Source organism: Aquarana catesbeiana, linkage group LG04 (genome assembly GCF_042186555.1).
Source record: "Aquarana catesbeiana isolate 2022-GZ linkage group LG04, ASM4218655v1, whole genome shotgun sequence".
NCBI lineage: Eukaryota > Metazoa > Chordata > Amphibia > Anura > Ranidae > Aquarana > Aquarana catesbeiana.
Window position 1 is genome coordinate 664,701,448 of NC_133327.1, and position 19,628 is coordinate 664,721,075.

The following is a 19,628-nucleotide window of genomic DNA, read 5'->3' on the forward strand; positions in this document are numbered from 1 at the left end:
CTATAGGTAAGCTTTAATATAAGCTTACCTGTAGGTAAAAATTTAAAAAATGAGAGTTTACTACCAATTTAAGTGTTTTCTGTCCAAGACTTTAGGACGAGCTGCAGAAAATGCCCATGTACACATTCGGTTTTAAACCACTGTTTTACCAAACCTCTTCCAAGTGGTGATTTTATTTTTTTCTTTATCATCTGTTGGAGCATTCTTAGATGATCCTAGAATTCCTGAAATGAAAACTTAGTTTAGAATAGCAGAATATATAGGTTCATTGTACCTACCTGTCATGTCTTGTTGATCATCCACAATTAACTTTAAACTCTTTCCTCGTCGTATCACACGTACTGTGTGCCATTCATTATCATTGAGGTTATAACCAGCATAAAGTGTCTCTGGGCCTTTGCCTGCAGAATATGCCAAACAGTCATTAAATAATCAAAAAACAATTGAGAAAGTGATCCTTTAAAGAAAAAACAGAGAATTAAAGTAATATAGACATGTTAATAAATCTCATAACGGCGGAACTTAAAAATTATCTGTTTTTCTTTTTTTTAGCATAAATAGGCTCAGAAACTGTAAGTCTTTAATTTGTTTATTTAATGGATAACAACATCTAAAGGTTCTTAGATGAAGACTTTATGAAAAACCCAAATACCCTAAATTCTATATATATATATATATATATATATATATATATATATATATATAATATGAAACATGGTGGGGTTGTATGCACTCCCAATTTCCTCTCCTTTTTTTACGTACTTGATTGAAGCGGATCGCCACAGAAAAAGGGGAAGCTCCACTTGTTTGCATCCCCTCCCCTTCCACCTGCCACATTTGGCACTTTTTGGGGTTGGTGGGTACCTGGTTTTGACAGGTACCTGCTCCCACTTCCAGCTTCCGGCTCACACCGAAAAATGTTCGCCCCCCCCTCCTTCCCTACTGTGAATGATCCTTGTGAATGGTCCCATAATGCACCTTGTGAATGGTCCCGTAATCTTCTGGGCCTGTGATGTGTCCCAGAAGATTACGGGACCATTCACAAGGTGCAGCATGACTCATGCATTCACAATGGGGAACAGGCTGTGAAGCCACAATGCTTCACTTCCTGTTTCCCTTACGAGAAATTTCGGTGCCTACATCCAAAGCTGATTGAAGAATTGGTTTGGGTGAGGACATGGCTGGATCCCTGGATAAATTACTGTCCTTACATTAAAAGTCAACAGCTACAGTATTTGTAGCTGATGACTATTTTTTTTTGGGGGGGGGGGATCCTGGAGCTTTTTTGGCTGTAGTTCTCTTTGTGGGTCACAGAGATACTTTTACTTTTGTACACCTGTGACCCAGAGTTAGCTTATCATGGGCTATTGCCTGGCATCAGCTAACGAAGCAGAGGTTCTGGAAGGATCCCTACAATATTGTCAGGATCCACCCTACTGCCTAATTGACAGCTGGCTCCACCTTTCAGCATGTAGCTGAGAGCCCAAACCAGCCCCGCTCCCGAGCCTAACACTGCAGTGAGCATTGCAGGAGCAGAGTGAAGCAGACCAAGAACTGAGCGATCATTGGTCATACGACCGCTCAGTTCATGAGCTTAGACTCGGTGTGGGACAGCTGCAGGATCATTCAGATGCTGCAGTATGGAGATGAGTATGGATGTTTGTTTTTCCAAAAACCCCATACTTCTCATTTAAAGGAGGTTTATGCACCTCAGAAGGATATCAAAGATTAGAAAGAGGTCAAACCAAGCAAGTTAATTGAAGGTCAACTGCAGGTCAAGTGCACCACCCAATGAATTGTGAATGATCTCAAAAGTGACTAAGACTGATCTTAAACTCATGTGGAATGCACAAGCTGTATTTTGTTATAGATACAATCCTATACAAACTGCGGCCCTTTGCTTGCCTTTATCTGGCCCTTGGAGCACTATTCTTTCCACTGATACGAGACCCTATTCTGCCATCTGACACTGACAATGGAGAACCATTTCTCCTACTGACACCACTAATGGGGCACTATTCCTCCCTATGATACCAACAATGGGGAACTATTCCTCCCCCTACTACCAGATGTTTACTCCCACTGATGCCAGGAAAATTTCCATTCCCGCTGGCCACAGTCCAGCCCTCCTAGAGTCTGAAGGACAATAAACCGGCCCTTAGTTTAGAATGTTTGGAGACCCCTGCTATAGCTCCTCAAAAACTATAAAAAACTATAAAAGAGCCCCGGATAGCAGTAAACAGACACATGGTTTTTACCATTCCTCATTCTAAAAAAAAAGAGTTTCAGAGTTCATCTAAGAATATTGGTTGTCTGGCTTCAATATTTACCGGTCACTAGCCTGGAACAAGCATGCAGAGAAGAAAGTCACAATTAAGTAAGAATGTTTTTCTACTCTACGTTCTTGGTCCAGGTTTGTCCCTCAGAAAGTATAAAACATATTGAATCAGCACGGCAACCCAGGAGGTTGTCAGCAATGGTACCTTTCATATGGTCCCGGTACAAGTTTCCTTTAAAGTGCTTGTAAACCTCTAAAATGAAAAAAATGAAAAAAGCATATCCTTCTGATGTGTGTATTTCCCTCTATTCAAAGCACCTAGTGTGATTTCTGACTGCTCTGTCATTCCTTTGCTATTTGCGTGAGTCAATTGTAATAGTTCATGCCAACACCAGACAATCCCGGGAGACAGCCCCCACCCCCCCAGCACACAGCAGGTGATTGGCAGCCTCAGCTGTGCGTGTTTCGCTATGAGACTGTGTAGAAGTGGTGTATCCATTCCATCCACTCAGGTCTCAGATTACTCTCAGCTCTCTGCTCTATACTATGTAGGGGTTTACAATCACATTAATAAACTGATGTAGTAAGCGAGTACTGTATATGTGTTTATGACCCAGGAAATCATAGAGCTCTCTGCTCTGTGCCGTGCAGTGTGAGACATCAGATCCCCCCGCCTCCTGGAGCTGAGAAATGTTATGTAAATTTTGGACTTTGAATGGATATAGAGCAGGGAGGATTACACATAAACAGATATAACTTATGTAGGTGGATTTACTTCGTCTCTATGTATCACTTGAGGCTAGTCACTTCACTGGGTATATATAAGGGTTTACAACGACTTTAATAAACTGATGTAGTAAGCAAGTACTATATATGTGTGAATGAAGCAGACAATCCTGGGAGATGGTCCTGCCCTCCTCCAGCACACAGCAGGTGATTGGCAATCTCAGTTGTGTATGTTTTCTTATAAGACTGTGTAGAGAGGGTGTGTCAGTGGCAGTGTGTCCATTAAGGGCACACGGGCGCCGCCCCCTCTGTCACGCCACCCCCCCTATATGTAAAATGGATAGATGCATGCATAGCATGCATCTATCCATGGCCACTGTAGCCACCCCCTATTCAGGCATCCGGGCGCCTGAAATACAGCGGCTGGGGTGTTTTTTTGAAGCACCTGATTAGAGGTGCTAAATGAATAGGCTTCAAAATAGGATGGACTCCGAGCGCAGAGCCTTGCACTCTGAGCCCACCCAAGTGTGTTAAAAAAGCAAATAAATATTTGCTTTTATAACACTGAACCGTCTCTCCACCAATCAGGAAGCGTGGGTCTAATACCCGTCACCTGATTGGGTACAGGCATCCCTATTGGATGCCTAGCAGAACAGATGAGGAGATGCACGGGAACTATGGAGGATGCAGGAGCCACTGCCTGACCCACTGCATGTCCCACAGCTCGCTGCCATCACCCGTTGTCTGACCCGCCATCAGGATAAGGTAAGTGCCAGTCAGACGGCAAGCAGGGGGGTCACAGTGGTTGCAAATGATGGGCACTGAGGCCGCATATGATGGGCACAGAGACTGCATATGATGGGCACAGAGGCTGCATATGATGGGCACAGAGGCTGCATATGATGAGCACAGAGGCTGCATATGATGGGCACAGAGGCTGCAGATGATGGGCACAGAGGCTGCAGAGGATGGGCACAGAGGCTGCAGATGATGGGCACAGAGGCTGCAATTAATGGCACAGTGAGGCTGCAATTTATGTTTTGTTTTCAGTATTTTTAGTTTGTTTGCGCCCCCCCCAAAAAAATTTGAGCACAGCCGCCACTCAGATCTGAGATTACTCTCTGCTCTATGCTATGTAGGGGTTTACAACCACTTTAATAAACTGATGTATTAAGCAAGTACTGTAAATGTGTTGATGACCCAGACAATCCTGGGAGATGGTCCTTCCTCCCTCCAGCACACAGCAGGTGATTGGCAGCTGTGCATGTTTTCTTATAAAACTGTGTAGAGGGAGTGTGTCCTGACAACTCCACTCAGGTCTCAGATTACACTTAGCTGTTTGTTTTATGCTGTGCAGATTGAGATGTCAGATCCCCATTACTTGCTAAAGCTGGAAATACCAAAATCAGGCTCACTTCTGCATAGAAACCAATCCGTTTCTAACCTCAGCTTGCTCAATTAACCTTTGGCAATACAACGTGGAAGCTGATGGGTTTCTATGCAGAAACGAGCCTGCTTTTGCACTCTGCAGCTTTAGAAAATAAACCTCATAGTAACGAGCAAGAAATTAGCTCTGTACAACTTTATGCAAACGGCCTAAAATGGATGAATTAATCTATATCATAAAAAGCTCCCAAATTTTACCAATACTCTGGGTCAGTGGCATCGCTAGGGGGTGGCTTTTGGAGCTATAGCCCCAAATCTGGGGCCCATAGCCCCGAGTCTCTGCAGGGGACCTCAAGGGGAGGGGGGCTCTCTGGGGACCCTGATGCAAGAGGGAGGCTCTCTGGGGACCCTGATTTTAAGGGGGAGGCTCTCTGGGGACCCTGATTTAAGGGGGAGGCTCTCTGGGGACCCTAATGTAAAGGGGGCTCCCTGGGGACCCTGATGTAAGGGGGGCCTCTCTAGGGACCCTGATGTAAGGGGGGGGCTCTCCGGGGACCCTGATGTAAGTTGTGGGGCTCTCTGGGGATATATACACACACATGTAACTGTATATACATGTGTATGCCGGCCCAAGCGTATGACTTTCTTTACTATGCTGCTATGGGCTCTAGCCCCAGATCTTTTGTAGACCTAGCAACACCCCTGCTCTGGGTTATAATTTCCAGTTCATTTTTGAATACGCTACTTGTACAACATTGTTGTACTTACAACCTTCTGTTTCTGGGGACATTCGCTAAGGGCTTTTATAAAGAAAAAAAAAAACAAGAATGTTTTAGCATTTTTTCGTTTTTTCGGTTATACAACAACTTCTTTTTAATAGATTCTATTGTACAACAACTATCTTATTTTGTGTGTATTTCAGCAGCTCGGAGCGCTGCAAAGACTGGGTAATGTACTATGCTAATTATGTTTTACATAATCTAAGTTGTAAGCATTAAAGCAAAAATGGATTTTAATTATTTTATATAAAGACAGCATAATTAGCCATTTTTGTTCTAAGTGATTAACATGAAAAGGGACTTCTTGATAGCCCGGAGAAATTCCTACACTGTGCAGCCGTGCTTGACTCTCACAGTTTTACATTCTCCAAGTTCTTTCTAAAGCCCATTTTAAAGGGGTTTTCTACTTCACCTTGAGAAAGATCCAATCAACCCCAGAGACTCTTAATGAGGGTACCAATTCCTGCAGCATTCAGGCTTTTATGTATTCGTTTGCTCTGAATGGCAACCCCCTCCCCATTCTGACCTCTTTATGTCAGTCCTGGACGGTTTGTTGGCACTCAGGCTGAGCCAGGCACATCACGAGCAGTCAAATAACTTTCAGAACTTCCCTTCTTCCACTGGCTAAAAGACTGATATTACAATGCTCCAGGTCACCTCCTCATCCATGTAAGCCAATGGTGCATGCTCAGCTGGGACCGTCCTTCATGTCACTCAATCGCAGTCATAACAATAAAGGTCAATTTGTATAAAACATGTAAAGTAAATGACTATTTATTATTATTTATTTATTACAGGTACTTATGTAGCGCTGTCAATTGATGCAGCGCTTTACACATATGCCCTCAAGGAGCTTACAATCTAAGGTGTTAAAGGAGGAGTATGGCCAAAGCTTTTTTGGCCATACTTCTCCTACGAATCTCATGAGTGCAGCTCATTCTGTACTCCTGTTACCTGTTTTCAGCCAACAGCGCGCTAAAGTCCGCTGTCTTTTGGAGTCACTCAGCAGGTACAGGCTCGGGCAAGATCGCAAAAGTGCAGTCAGGATCCACCCACATGCCTGGACCAGCACCAGGCTCCACCTCTCAGTAAGCCGCTGAGAGCTTGAGACGGCCGCTCCCACCCCCTCCACAGCCCAGCGCTCCAGTGAACGAGGGAGGGTGGGCAAAGCAGACAGTGGTGACTGACAGTCAACAGCCCTCTGCCCAGGGAGCCCTGAGAACCCAGCAGTGTTTGATCGCTCGGTTCTCAGGCTTAGAACTGCATCCACCGAGGTAAGTGTGATTCCGAAAAAACAAAACAAAAAAAAACATACTTCTCTTTTAATCCTTCCTGCTCCTGGGAGTAATGACTCTGATAAATGAGACACTGGGCCTAGGTCAGTATCCACTGACCAGCAGCTGACTCAGCCTCTCATCTGCACTGCTGGGAGCCTGAGCTCCCTCCCCTCCTCAGCCCAGAGCTCCAGTGAGCATTGGAGGGGCAGAGCAGAGAGCCAGTGACTGACAGTCAAGGCTCTCTGCTCAGAGCAAAGGGGAGAACTGAACGATCAGTTGTGTTAGATCGCTCAGTTCTCAGTGCAGAGCTGACAGTGGACATAAGCAGCTTTAGACTGATGCTGCATCTACCTAAGTGAGTTTAAGGTTTGTTTTTTTACAAACCCCATACTCCTCTTTTAATCTTAGAAAAGCTCCATAAAGAACAATGGAACATACAAATTTTAAGCAGAACTTTACTAGCAGGAAGAATTGTTATTGCAGAAAAGACATACTATGTGTTAATTATCTAAAGGCCAATAGTTTGTTCACTTTGCAAGATTTCCCCAGCTTAGTGAAAGTGGTGAAAATTCACTTTGCAAACAAACAATAACCAATGAAAATACAAGAAAAATAAATATATATATATTTTTTTTTGTTTGCTTGCATGATTGGATGATGAAACTCAGCAGAGCATCACCCCATTTTTTAAGCTAAGGAGAAACTTAATTGTAAAGTGATCAGCTTATTAGTAAATCAATCCCCATGTGTCTTCTGCAGTGAAAGCTTCTTACCTGCCTGCTAGCACTCTTCCTTAGAATGTAACCTGGAAAGACACACAAACTAATTCCAGACGTCTGCACTCTTAATAAGCTTTATTGATAAAATCCACAGCATGGGCATCACATAACAGTGGGAGACAGGAGATGAATAACGCATTTCGTGCCCACCAGAGGCTTAGTCGTAGTGTGGTTAAGACTAAGTGCCTGGTGGGCAAAAAAGGCGTTATCCATCTCCTTCCACCCTCATTCTCATCCATGCTGTAGATTTTATCAATAAAGCATATGAAGTGTACAGCCATCTAGAATTGTTTTTTGTGTGTCTTAGCAGTAACCGGTGAGCCGGGCGGGAAAAACCTGAAAGAAGACCATGTGAAGATGTCAGCACCAGCAAGAGAGCGTGTGCATATGGTATCACTGGAGGGGAGTATAGAGGAGCTTGCGTTCAGATTTTAATTAATGGCTATAATTAAAAGCATTGCTTTTTAAATATTATCAAATAACGTACTGTCCTAATATACTAATGCCCTTAAAGAGGTTGTAAATCACATAACACAATTACTTGTATCCTCTCTGTTTTAGCAACAGTGCAGTTTGTGTGTTTCTTTTAAATGATAATCCTAAATACCTTTTTTGCACAGCTCCTTTGTGCAGTCACATGATCTCCCTCTGCTCTCCTTCCTCAATCTAAAAGCAGTGGGAGGGGCTGAGATTCCCAAATGAGGGAGGTCATGTGAATGCACAGAGGAGCTGTGCAATAAAGGTATTTAGGATTACAATTTAAAAAAAACGGACATACTGTACTAAATATCTTGCTAAAACAGAGTCGTTACAAGTAATTATGTTAGGTATGACATCAGAATAGAGGCAGGAGGAGTGGGGAGGGGCGGGGAGGAGATCGGCTGTCACATACAGACTAGGAAAGGACAGGCAGGAAGGGAGAGGGATGGGGGGAGAGACTGTGTACATACAGTGGGTTGACGGACGCACTTAAACTGACCACGGTAATCATGGATAAGCAGCCATGATTACCGTGGTCAGCACACACACAGGGGGACACAGGAACAGACAGGATCAACCAGGTATTTTAGATCAAAGAACGGGACAAATTACACTGCAACAGCACTATGCTACTGATCATGCTTTAAAGGAATAGGAGCATTTTTTTTTTTTTTAGGGTTACAATCATTTTAAATTATAATAACAGTCAATGAGGAATTTATTGATATTCAGTGTTCTTGTTTATATCTGTCCTAATAGGCAAGAAGATTGAGTGGGACATATCATGGTCCAAATCTACAGTTTTGGGGAATCTGTCACTCTACTACTGTCTGTGAGCATGATTTGTTATGGGCTTCTTCAGAATGTCTCCTATTGGGACCACAAATTCTTCCATATATCTCATCTTTACTTCAGTTTGTCTTTTACAGGAGACTTGTAAGACTTTTAAAAATGCCTTTTTTTAATTTTTATTTCTTTTGGAAATTACGGAACCTGGGGCACTCAGAATCTGCTGCAGCTGTGCATGGGAGCCAATCAGCTTCTAACATCAGCTTGTTTAATTAAGCTTTGACAATAAAACCTGGAAGCTGATTGGTTTCTATGCAGATGTGCACTAGCTTTTGCACACTCCAGTTTTAGTATATCCTCCCCAGTATCTCTAGCCTTGTATGCCACTAGACATGTGGGATTTGTTTAGTTACGAATTGAAATTCGGACAAAATTTGCGTGATTCAGAGATTCAGATGTATCAGAAGCTCCACAATTACAATAGTAGTGAATTTTAATGAATCTGAAATAAATGCTAACAAAACCAACAAATGAATTCATATTCATTCCTTCCATTCAGATGACAGGATGCGTTAGTTTGGACCTTTTGTTAATTTTTTCATCATCCGAAATAAAGTAAGGATATAACGAATGATCCACATTGATTCGTATCCATTAATTTCTATTCTGTAACTGAAATATTTTAATAAGATTATTTTTGTATTGGGGTTGAGCTTGAGAGAACATTTGTTTCATTTGTATGTGTGCGGCTCAATGCCAAGGTCAGTTGGGAATGGGGAAATTAATTCAGCTTAATAATATAATGAATGAATACATATTCATTTGGATTCATTTGTTTTTACTCGAATGAGAACGGTGCAGTAGTCTTTGACTCTTGGATAATCAGACAATTCTTTTTTGCATTAACATTTTTCATTATTATAAAAAAAATGCACTACATATGAAATGGGAACATATTGCAATAAATACAGTAAGGTCTACAAGTGAAATAAGACTACCTATTGTTTCTGGGTCGGATGGAGGTGGATCCATCAGAATCTCCGAATCACAACATACTGAATAAAATCCAAAATTACTTTTGTTTCATTTGTTGCTTTTGGATGCACGCAACTCCAGTTATATTGTCCAATTAGCGCATTCCATTTCTCCTTGTGGATTGGACTAGCAGGGATGACTTAGAATGCATAAGTAATCTTCCGAAATGATGAGTTAACACCTTAAAATGAATATAGCCAATCCTCCAAAAGAACGAAAGGATAACAGAACTTCCGAAAATAGAAATTGATTTGGAACAACAAATATATACTCTCTCCCGAAACAACGAAAATGTTCCGAAAATAAATCAAATCTTTCACACGGGGCGGACTCCGCCAGCAATTCGCTTGCTCAGCGGGGTACCTGTCCGATGATCCACGCTGAGCAGGCGGATGACGGGTCTGTGCCCACTCCGCTTATCCAGAGCGGACATGGACACAGCCCGCTCTCTTTTAGAGGCAGTCAGATGTAAACAGCCCAGCTGTCCATTTACACCAGACTTTCTCCAATCCAGGAGTCTGATCCTGCTCTGATTACCCACTGTTTGCCCGGGTGGCCTGACTCTGCCCATTACTATTATTCACCTTGCTCACTATCTGTTTAGACTTCTGTCTGAAAATTGATTCCTCTCATGCCTGCCACCTGCCATGACCTGTTGCCTCATTCCATCCTGCCAGCCTGCTCCCGCACCCCCTTGGTGGGGCAAACCTGAGGGCTATGACCTGGTGACATCTAGCAGCAAAGTAGTCTGAGGGACCACTAGGGTTTGTCGGCCCATCACTCCTTATGGGCTGCTTTTATGGAAACTATCACTTAGTCTCCACAGCCTTGGGGAGCCTGTATCACCGGCCAGGGGGATCAATCGTTACACATGTACAGTATATTGAAAAGTGGGAAAAAGACAAAGAGTTTCAGGAATGTTGGAGTTTGCAGAACAATGTAGACTTTGGTTTTGGGTGATAGGAAACTTTTTTTTTTCAATAATTACACAGCTGGATATTGTTTTAGCGTAAAAGGATGTTGACAATCACTAAACACATTCAGGCTATATAGAAAAAACAGGCTATGCTTAGAGTTCTGGGCGTAGAAAGAGAGTAATGCTGACTGACAGCACAGGTTGCACAGGACAAAGCAAAGAAACTGTGTACTGGATGAATAATTATTTCTGAAGGCCTAAGGAAGAAGAGGAATGCCAAAACTCGGGAGCAAAAATGAAAGCCAAATTCCAGGCAACAGAGCTAAATCCACAGATGGAAGCCATATATGGGAGCTGGTTTACCTGCCAAGGAATTTTTATTTCTGTTCATCTAGTCCTTTGATTAACACAGCCCTTAAAAAATCATGTCTCTCTATAGAAATACAGAAAGGAGTACCAGACCAAAATGCAGGTAAGAGAGTCCAATATTATTTTTATTGTTAATAATCCTGCCTATATAAAACTCTGGTTAGGCCACATCTGGAGTACTCCGTCCAGTTCTGGTCACCAGTCCTCAGAGGGGATGTGCTGGAACTGTCCAAAGAAGGGCAACAAAATGAATAAGGAGCCTGGACGACCTCAATTACAAGGAATTACTACAAGCACTAAATTTATTCTTGCTGGAGAAGCACCGCTTGAGAGGGGACATGATAGCGATATACAAATATCTCAATGGTGATCCCAGCGTAGGAAAAGAACTATTCCGTCTCAGGGAGTGTAAGAGGACACACAATGAGATTGGTGGAGAGGCGGTTTAACCTAAGGCTGCACAGAGGGTTTTTCACTGTCAGGGTGATAAGGATGTAGAACTCTCTTCCACAATTGGTGGTGGCAGCAGGGAGTATGGATATTTTTTAAAGACTCTTGGATGTGCATCTTAACCACTTCCATACCGGGCCTATTCTGGCACTCCTCTCCTACATGTAAAAATTATATTTGTTTTGCTAGAAAATTACTCAGAAGCCCCAAACATTATATATTTTTTTTAGCAGACACCCTAAGGAATAAAATGGCGGTCATTGAAACTTTTTATCTCGCACGATATTTGCGCAACAATTTTTCAAACGTGGTTTTTTTTGGGAAAAAAAAACAGTTTAATGATTTAAAAAAATAACAAAACAGTAAAGTTAGCCCAATTTTTTAAATAATGTGAAAGATGATGTTACACCGAGTAAATAGATACCCAACATGTCACGCTTTAAAATTGCGCACACTCATGGAATGACGCCAAACTTCAGTACTTAAAAATCTCCATAGGCGGCGCTTTAAAATTTTTTACAGGTTACATGTTTAGAGTTACAGAGGAGGTCTAGTGCTAGAATTGTTGCTCACAATCTAACGCATACGGCAATACCTCACATGTGTGGTTTGAATGGCGTTTACATATGTGGGCGGGACTAACATGTGCGTTCGCTTCTGAGCGCAAGCTACTGGGACAGGGGTGTTTTAAATTATTATTATATTTTTTATTTTACTTTATTTTTTTTATTTTTACTTTCTTTTACAACATTTTTTTTTATCACTTTTATTCCTCTTACAAGGAATGTAAACATCCCTTGAAATAGGAATCATTCGTGACAGGTCCTCTTTATGGAGAGATGCGGGGTCAATAAGACCCCACATCTCTCCTCAGAAAAAAAAAATTCCTTCTGACTGCGATCGCGGCTTTGTCTACAACTGCGGCCCGGACGTGGCGTCATAACAGTCTGGTCACCAGAAATCTCTATGGTCATCATCCGACGGCGGCTGATTCTTTCACCAGGTCTCCGATGGCACTGGAAAGTCCCGAGAAGCACCGGATGGCGGCAGGAGGGGGTATGTTTGAGAACGATCAAGCGGTGGAACTGCCGCTACGATCGTTCATATGGTGCACAGAATCGCCGGTGGAAAACAAGGATATCTGAATGATGCCTGTAGCTGCAGGCATCATTCAGATATTCCCACTGAAAGTCAAACACTTCATATGACATCCTTGGGCTGGAAGTGGTTAAAGAACACAACACTCAGGGATATGGTAAATAACTATAGACACTGACACATGTACACCTACACAGGTTGAACTGAATGGACTATTGTCTTTACTCAACCTTACCTACTGTGCACCCCCCCCCCCCCATTCACCAGGGCTACAAGACTAAGCAAAAAACATAATCAAAATTATGTAAAATTATGTCTAAAATTGTACATAATTTTACTTCCTGAGGACTATGCTTTTATGCTTATTCTGGAGAGATGTTGCAACCAAAAATATGTTGGCTGTTTTTATATTACTTTTTTTATCAACAAGTAAAATGATCTTGGACTCTATCATCTGGTTTTCATCTGGCACTCCTTTTTGTATTTCTATGCTTTCAGCTGCTGTTGGGTGCCCATCAAGGGAAGCCCTGCTGTCTGGGAGCTGCCTCACCAGAGCTATTGAGCTTGTTTAAGGTTTTCCACCATCTAAATATATTGCACGTCTAAAAGTTACCAGCACCTCTTTGAGTATGTTGTTCTCGTTCCTCATCTCACAGAAACATAGAAGGGGGCAGAAAAGAGATCAAGTGATCCATTAAGCTCTATTTATTTATTTTTTTTTTTTACTTTTTCGAGTATAGATGTATTACCAAAAACAAAAAGGAAAGATTAAAGGACAAGTACAGCCAAAGCTTGTTTGGCTGTACCTCTCCTGTGGATCACAAGAATGCAGTTCTTTTCTGCACTCCTTTGACCCGTTTTCAGCAGACAGCGGGCTGAATCCCGCTGACTTCACAGAGCCAGTCCATGCTTGGGAAAGATCGCAACAATGAAGTAGGAAACCGTCCACATGCCTGGACCGGCACCTGGCTCAGCCTCTCAGCAAGTCATTGAGAGCCTGAGCCACCCCCTCCCCCCTTTCCATGGCCCAGCGCTCCAGTTAGCGTGGGGGGGGGGCAGAGCAGAGAGCCGGTGTCTGACAGTCACCAGTTCTCTGTTAAGGGAGCTCTGAGATCCAAGCAATCGGTGGTGTTCGATCGCTTGGTTCTCAGCCTTAGCGACTGCAGGGGGGCAGCCTCGGACCAAAGCTGCATCCACCTAAGTAAGTATAATTCTAAAATAAATAAAAAAAATCCCACGTCAATCCCTTACGTCAATAAGAGCCACACTCATATATCTTCTGAATACATAAGATGATCTAAACACATACTGTATATACAAAATTTTGTGTGCTTCCTGATATGAAAACCTTGTAACTAATATAGTGCAAATTTATGTCAATAAATACAAGAAATCCATAAGAAATGCATTTATAATTGACACCTCCAGGTGTCCTACAATTCTCTAGATCCAGTCTATTGCATCCCAAGTGACATGTATCAAATAGCTCCCAGTATAATAATAACTCCAGACCACGTTACATCAATCAGCCGCCATGGAAGAATGGTCTTCAACTGATAGCCATGTCACTCCCATGTCCATTAAAACACGGTTATCAGTTGAAGACCATTCTTCCATGGCGGCTGATTAATGCAATGTCTGGAGTTGAATATTCGGGGCCATTTGATATGTGTGGCTTGGGATGCAATAGACCGGATCTAGAGGAACCGTAGGACACCTGGAGGTGTTAGTTATGCATGCTGGTTTGATCCCTGTAATTGGGGATCCATATTTTCCGGTAAGAGGCTTAAGTGTGGTGGAGGGCACATGTTTCTGTTGAATATTCAGTACCCATCCCGCTGTTGGTGGAATTAGATTAAGAATGGAAGAATGGACTATGTTTTCACTTCTTTTTTCCCAGAATATAATTATGATTTATCACTTTTTTGCACATATTTACCTGAATTAGAAGTTCTCATTTATTTATTTGTATAAATTTACATAAATTAGCAGTTCTTATGTATTTCTTTAGATACATTTGCACTGTATTAGTTTTGCAAGGTTTTCATATCATACATCAAAAATATGTATAAATAAAAAAAAAAAAAGAAAAAAAATACGAAAACATGTATAAATAAAAAAAAACAACAACAAAAAAACGTATAAATTAAAAAACAAAAAATACAAAAACATGTATAAAAAACAAAAAACAACAAAAAAAAAACCATAAATTAAAAAACAAAAAATACAAAAACATGTATAGAAAAACAAAACAAAAAGAACATTTGCACTGTATTAGTTGCAAGGTTTTCATATCATACATCAAAAATATGTATTAAAAAAACAAAAAACAAAAAGAAAAAAAATACAAAAACGTATAAATAAAAAAAACAACAAAAAAAAACTTATAAATTAAAAAACAAAAAATACAAAAACATGTATAAATAAAAAAACAAAAAAAACATTTGCACTGTATTAGTTGCAAGGTTTTCATATCATACATCAAAAACATGTATAAATAAAAAAAATACAAAAACATGTATAAATAAACAAACAACAACAAAAAAAACGTATAAATTAAAAAACACAATATACAAAAACATGTATAAATAAAAAAACAAAAAGAAACAAAAATCAAAAGAAAAAAAAAATACAAAAACATGTATAAATAAAAAAAGGGGGTGGGGGGCAGACTTAATTGACCACTTGGTCTTTTTTTTCTGCCACCACTTTTCACTTTCACAGGGGCGGCTGCAAAGTCGTCCGACTCTGAAGCCGCCCCGCACAACCTCAGCGCGGCTTGCAAACAACTTCTTTAATAGAAGTCAAGGCAAGCCGCTCCGAAGTCGCCCCCAAGTAGTACAGGAACATTTTTATAAGTCGGAGTGACTTGAGTCGTTCCCAATAGAACGATTCCATTGCACTACATGGAGAGCGACTTGTCAGGCAGCTATGTCACCTAACGGGTCGCCCCAGCACTCAAAGTTTCAGTGTAAACTGATACATTCTGCTTGGAGAGTTTTGTGTTGTGAAAAACAAGACTTTGCTTTTTGGGTATAATAGCACTTTACCTTACATAATGAAATCCCTCTTAATCATAAATGATTTATACCCCCAAACCTAAGTTGCTGGGAAGAGGCCAATTGCTCTCTATGCAGTAACAGACAAGAATGTTGGCAATAGAAAATTTCACAGTATTTTTTCATTTTGCAGCTGTACAAAAATAAAATAAAATAAATCCTTTTTCTACATTTAATGATGATGTGCCATTTCATGACCCGCTCATTTCTATGTGGCTGCCTTGCTCCGGGCTACATATCCAATTTCACTCCATACTTCCTCTTCTGAGTTTAAAGTCGCTATTTATTATTTAATCAAATTTCATACCCCGCTCCCTGTTATGGTAAGAAACGGCATTTCTTGATAAAAATCCTCAGTCTTTACTGGTTTTAGATTACATACATGGAAGTATAAAGCTGCAGCGTCCTCATTCTTCTGTGTGTCCTACTTAAAGGGTATATATAATATAATCCGTCATCCAAGGCTGGCCCTCCTCCTTATCATATCAGCTGAATGCAGCTCTGTGAAGAACAGCTATTACTAATTTATTTTGCAATCCTATTTGCTTTTGACATTTTATCTGTGAGAAGAAACATAACTTTGTATATTTGACATGCTACATACTAAGATGTCTTTGAAGCCGCTTATCAGCCTCAATGCCTGAACGTTTTATTGTGGGTTTTATTTTTTGTTTTATCTTTTTTTTTTGTGGTTTTCAATTATTTTATTGTTTTACGCTTTACTGAATTATTTTCCGTTGCAAATTGCGCTCTGTTTATTGATGTCTAACAGCACACGTGGCAAGAATATCAATCAGGGCCGTCATACTGTATGTCTCAAAGAGTGAGTAAAAAAAGGTCTAAGGATAGGTTTACGCTAGCAGCAGAGGTTTGCGGCTCCTCAGAAAAAAATGATTCATGGTGGATCACTTTTCAGAGCAGCCTCCTCAACGCCTGTTTTAACCGCTTAAGGACCAGGCCTATTTTTCAAACTTGTTGTTTAGAAGTTAAAATCATTTTTTTTTTGCTAGAAAATGACTTAGAACCCCCAAACATTAAATTTTTTTTTAGACACCCTAGAGAATAAAATGACAGTCATTGCAATACTTTATGTCACACTATATTTGTGCAGCGGTCTTACAAACGCAATTGTTTTTGGAAAAGAATACACTTTTTTGAATTAAAAAATAAGAAACCGGTAAAGTTCTTACAATTTTTTTTTTTGTGGTTTTCAGTTATTTTACTGTTTTAAGCTTTACTTTTTTTTGCTAGAAAATGACTTAGAACCCCCAAACATTATATCTTTTTTTTTTTTTTTTTCCAGACACCCTAGAGCAGTGGTCATCAACCCTGTGCTCAGGGCCCACTAACAGGCCAGGTTTTATGTATTACCTTGGGGGAGATGCAGACTAGAATACTGCAATCACTTTGCAGCAAACAATATCACCTGTGATGTATTTCAGTTATCTTGCAAATTTGGCCTGTTAGGCTGCTTTCACACTGGGGCGGTAGGGGGCGTCGGCGGTAAAACAGCGCTATTTTTAGCGGTTTTACCGCGGTATTCGGCCGCTGGCGGTGCGGTTTTAACCCCCCCCGCTGGCGGGCGAAAAGGGGTTAAAACCACTCGTATAGCGCGGCTATAGCCGCGGTATTGCCGCGGTATAGCTGCGCTGTCCCCACACCGCTCCTTCACCGCTCCAAAGATGCGGCTTGCAGGAGATTTTTTCTTCTCCTGCCAGCGCACCGCTTCAGTGTGAAAGCCCTCGGGCTTTCACACTGAACAAACAGTGGAGGCAGTTTTGGGGCGGTTTGCAGGCGGTATTTTTAGCGCAATAACGCTTGCAAACCGCCCCAGTGTGAAAGGGGTCTTAGTGGGTCCTGAGGACAGGAGTTGAGAACCACTGCCCTAGAGAATAAAATTCTGGTCGTTGCAATACTTTATGTCACACCGTATTTGCGCAGCGGTCTTACAAACACAATTTTTTTGGGAAAAAATACACTTTTTTGAATTAAAAAATAAGAAAACAGTAAAGTTTGTACAATTTTTTTTTATACTGTGAAATATAATGTTATGCCAATTAAATTGCTACCCAACATGTCATGCTTCAAAAATGCGCCCGCTCGTGGAACGGCGACAAACTTTGACCCTTAAAAATCTCCATAGGCGACGTTTAAAAATTTCTACAGGTGTCCAGTTTTGAGTTACAGAGGAGGTCTTTTGCTAGAATTATTGCTCTCGCTCTAACGATCGCAGCAATACCTCACATGTGTGGTTTGAACACCGTTTACATACGACTTATGTATGCGTTCGCTTCTGTGGGCGAGCACGGCGGGACAGGGCGCATAATTTTTTTTTCTTATTTATTTTCCTTTCTTTTTTGTTTTTACGCTGTCTATTAAAAAGCATGACAGGACATCTTTAATGTGAGATCTGGGGTCAAAAAGACCTCAGATCTCACTTTTACACTTAAATGCAATTAAAAAAAAGTATTTTTTTTTTTTCAATCTTTTTTTTTTCCCTTTTAAGACCATTGGGCAGAAGTGACGTTTGACGTCACTTCTGTCATTTAATGGTATGGAGCCGAGTGGGGGGCATCTTTCCTTCACTCGACTCCATGCTTCACAGGAGAAAGGACCCCATCGTCTCCGCTGCTACCGACGGTAAGCAGCGGAGACGACCGTAACGTGGCAGGGGGGGGAGCCCCTCTCCTGCCCCAGATAAACGTGATCTTGTGGTGAATCTGCCGCAGAGACCACTTTTATCTGAAAGAGGACCGCCTGCCGTTTTTAAAAACACCAGGGCTATCTGCTGCCATAACAACGGTATTTAGCGTCAAAGTACCTACGTATAACGGCGGTGGCTGGTCCAGAAGTGGTTAACCCTTGAATGTCAACCAACCATGCCGCCACCGTGTGCATGACATGCGGTTGCACTGTACACAGGACATGTTCGGAGACAATACTACCCAACAAAGATTTTTTTTGTCGCGCCATGTGTACTCCTTTGTCTGGCTGCCTTTCTAGCTTTGGGGTGTGCAAGAATGCAGCTCAACCACAGGTGCCGGTATCAGTATCAACCGGTATCAGTGCCGATATCAAGTATTCATTACCAATACTTTGTGGTGCGATTTGCGTCAATACAAAATGACTGGCCGCAAATCGCACTGCAAAGAATCACATGCCATTTGAACAGGAATGCGGGGCGATTCCTGTCTGGATCATATGCAATTTCCCCCACCGCTCTTGTGTGTTTGTATAGAAAGGGAAAAGTGCCATCTAGAACAGTGGTCATCAACCCTGTCCTCAGGGCCCACTAACAAGCCAGGTTTTATGTACTAGGGAGATGTAGACTTGAATACTGCAATCACTGAGCAGCAAATGATATCTCCTGTGATGTATTTCAGTTATCTTACAATCCTGGCCTGTTAGTGGGCCCTGAGGACAGGGTTGATGATCACTGATCTAGAGGGCAGTTTAAAAAATGTTAGAACTCACAGTACATATCTGGCCACATGCAGAATAATCTACGTACAGAGGTGTCCCGGTCCGCCGATGACAGCACATCATGGCCATTGGAGGTGCTCACAGGGCTGGAGAAGACGTAGAGGTGTGGTCCGCCCCCAAGCTGACATCACTTCCGCCCTATACCCACGGGGTCCTGGAACTTCTCCTTCAGTCCTGTGAACACCTCCAGAGGTCCTGCTTTTTAAGACCGGGTAATGAAACTTCACTCCAGTTTACTACTCCTAAGCCTTTAGGGACCTCTCAGGTCTAGTCCACAGGGGTCCACATGAAATAGGAGGTTATTTGGTACATGATGCTCCAAAATTCCTCTTACCAGCAGGCTGACCCTCCTACTAGGCCAGTCTCTGCTTCCCAAATATAGGCTTACCATTTGTTTCCATAAGAATAAGAAGAGACTGAGTTTGAGTTCATCTTCTTAACTCAACGAAATGTTGTACATAACAGCTCAATGTTTTCTATTAGCATTTCCAAGTCTTACTCCATCACTCTCACTATCTTACTATCTTACTCCATCACTCTCACTATCTAAAATATCTCAGATATAATGATGACCCATTTTTAATATGTGTTGTCATTATACAAAATCTTATTCATGTGTTTTATTTTAGTGAGACCTGTTTTCTCCAAGAATCCCTGAAAGTGTCCTGATGAAGCTAGACAGCGAAACAAGTTGACACACAGGGGCTCACTACTACGTATACTA

General features: G+C 41.6%; 1 protein-coding gene across 18 annotated transcripts in view; it reads right to left on the reverse strand.

The window, feature by feature from the left end:
* The window catches only part of NRXN1 (neurexin 1), a 1,909,081-nt gene that overhangs the window by 941,319 nt on the left and 948,134 nt on the right, over nt 1-19,628 (reverse strand). For all 18 annotated transcript variants that reach the window (XM_073628543.1, XM_073628542.1, XM_073628557.1 and 15 more), the window contains one exon: nt 279-401. In XM_073628543.1, coding sequence (XP_073484644.1) covers nt 279-401 — 123 coding nt within the window. The remainder of the gene's footprint in view (nt 1-278; nt 402-19,628) is intronic.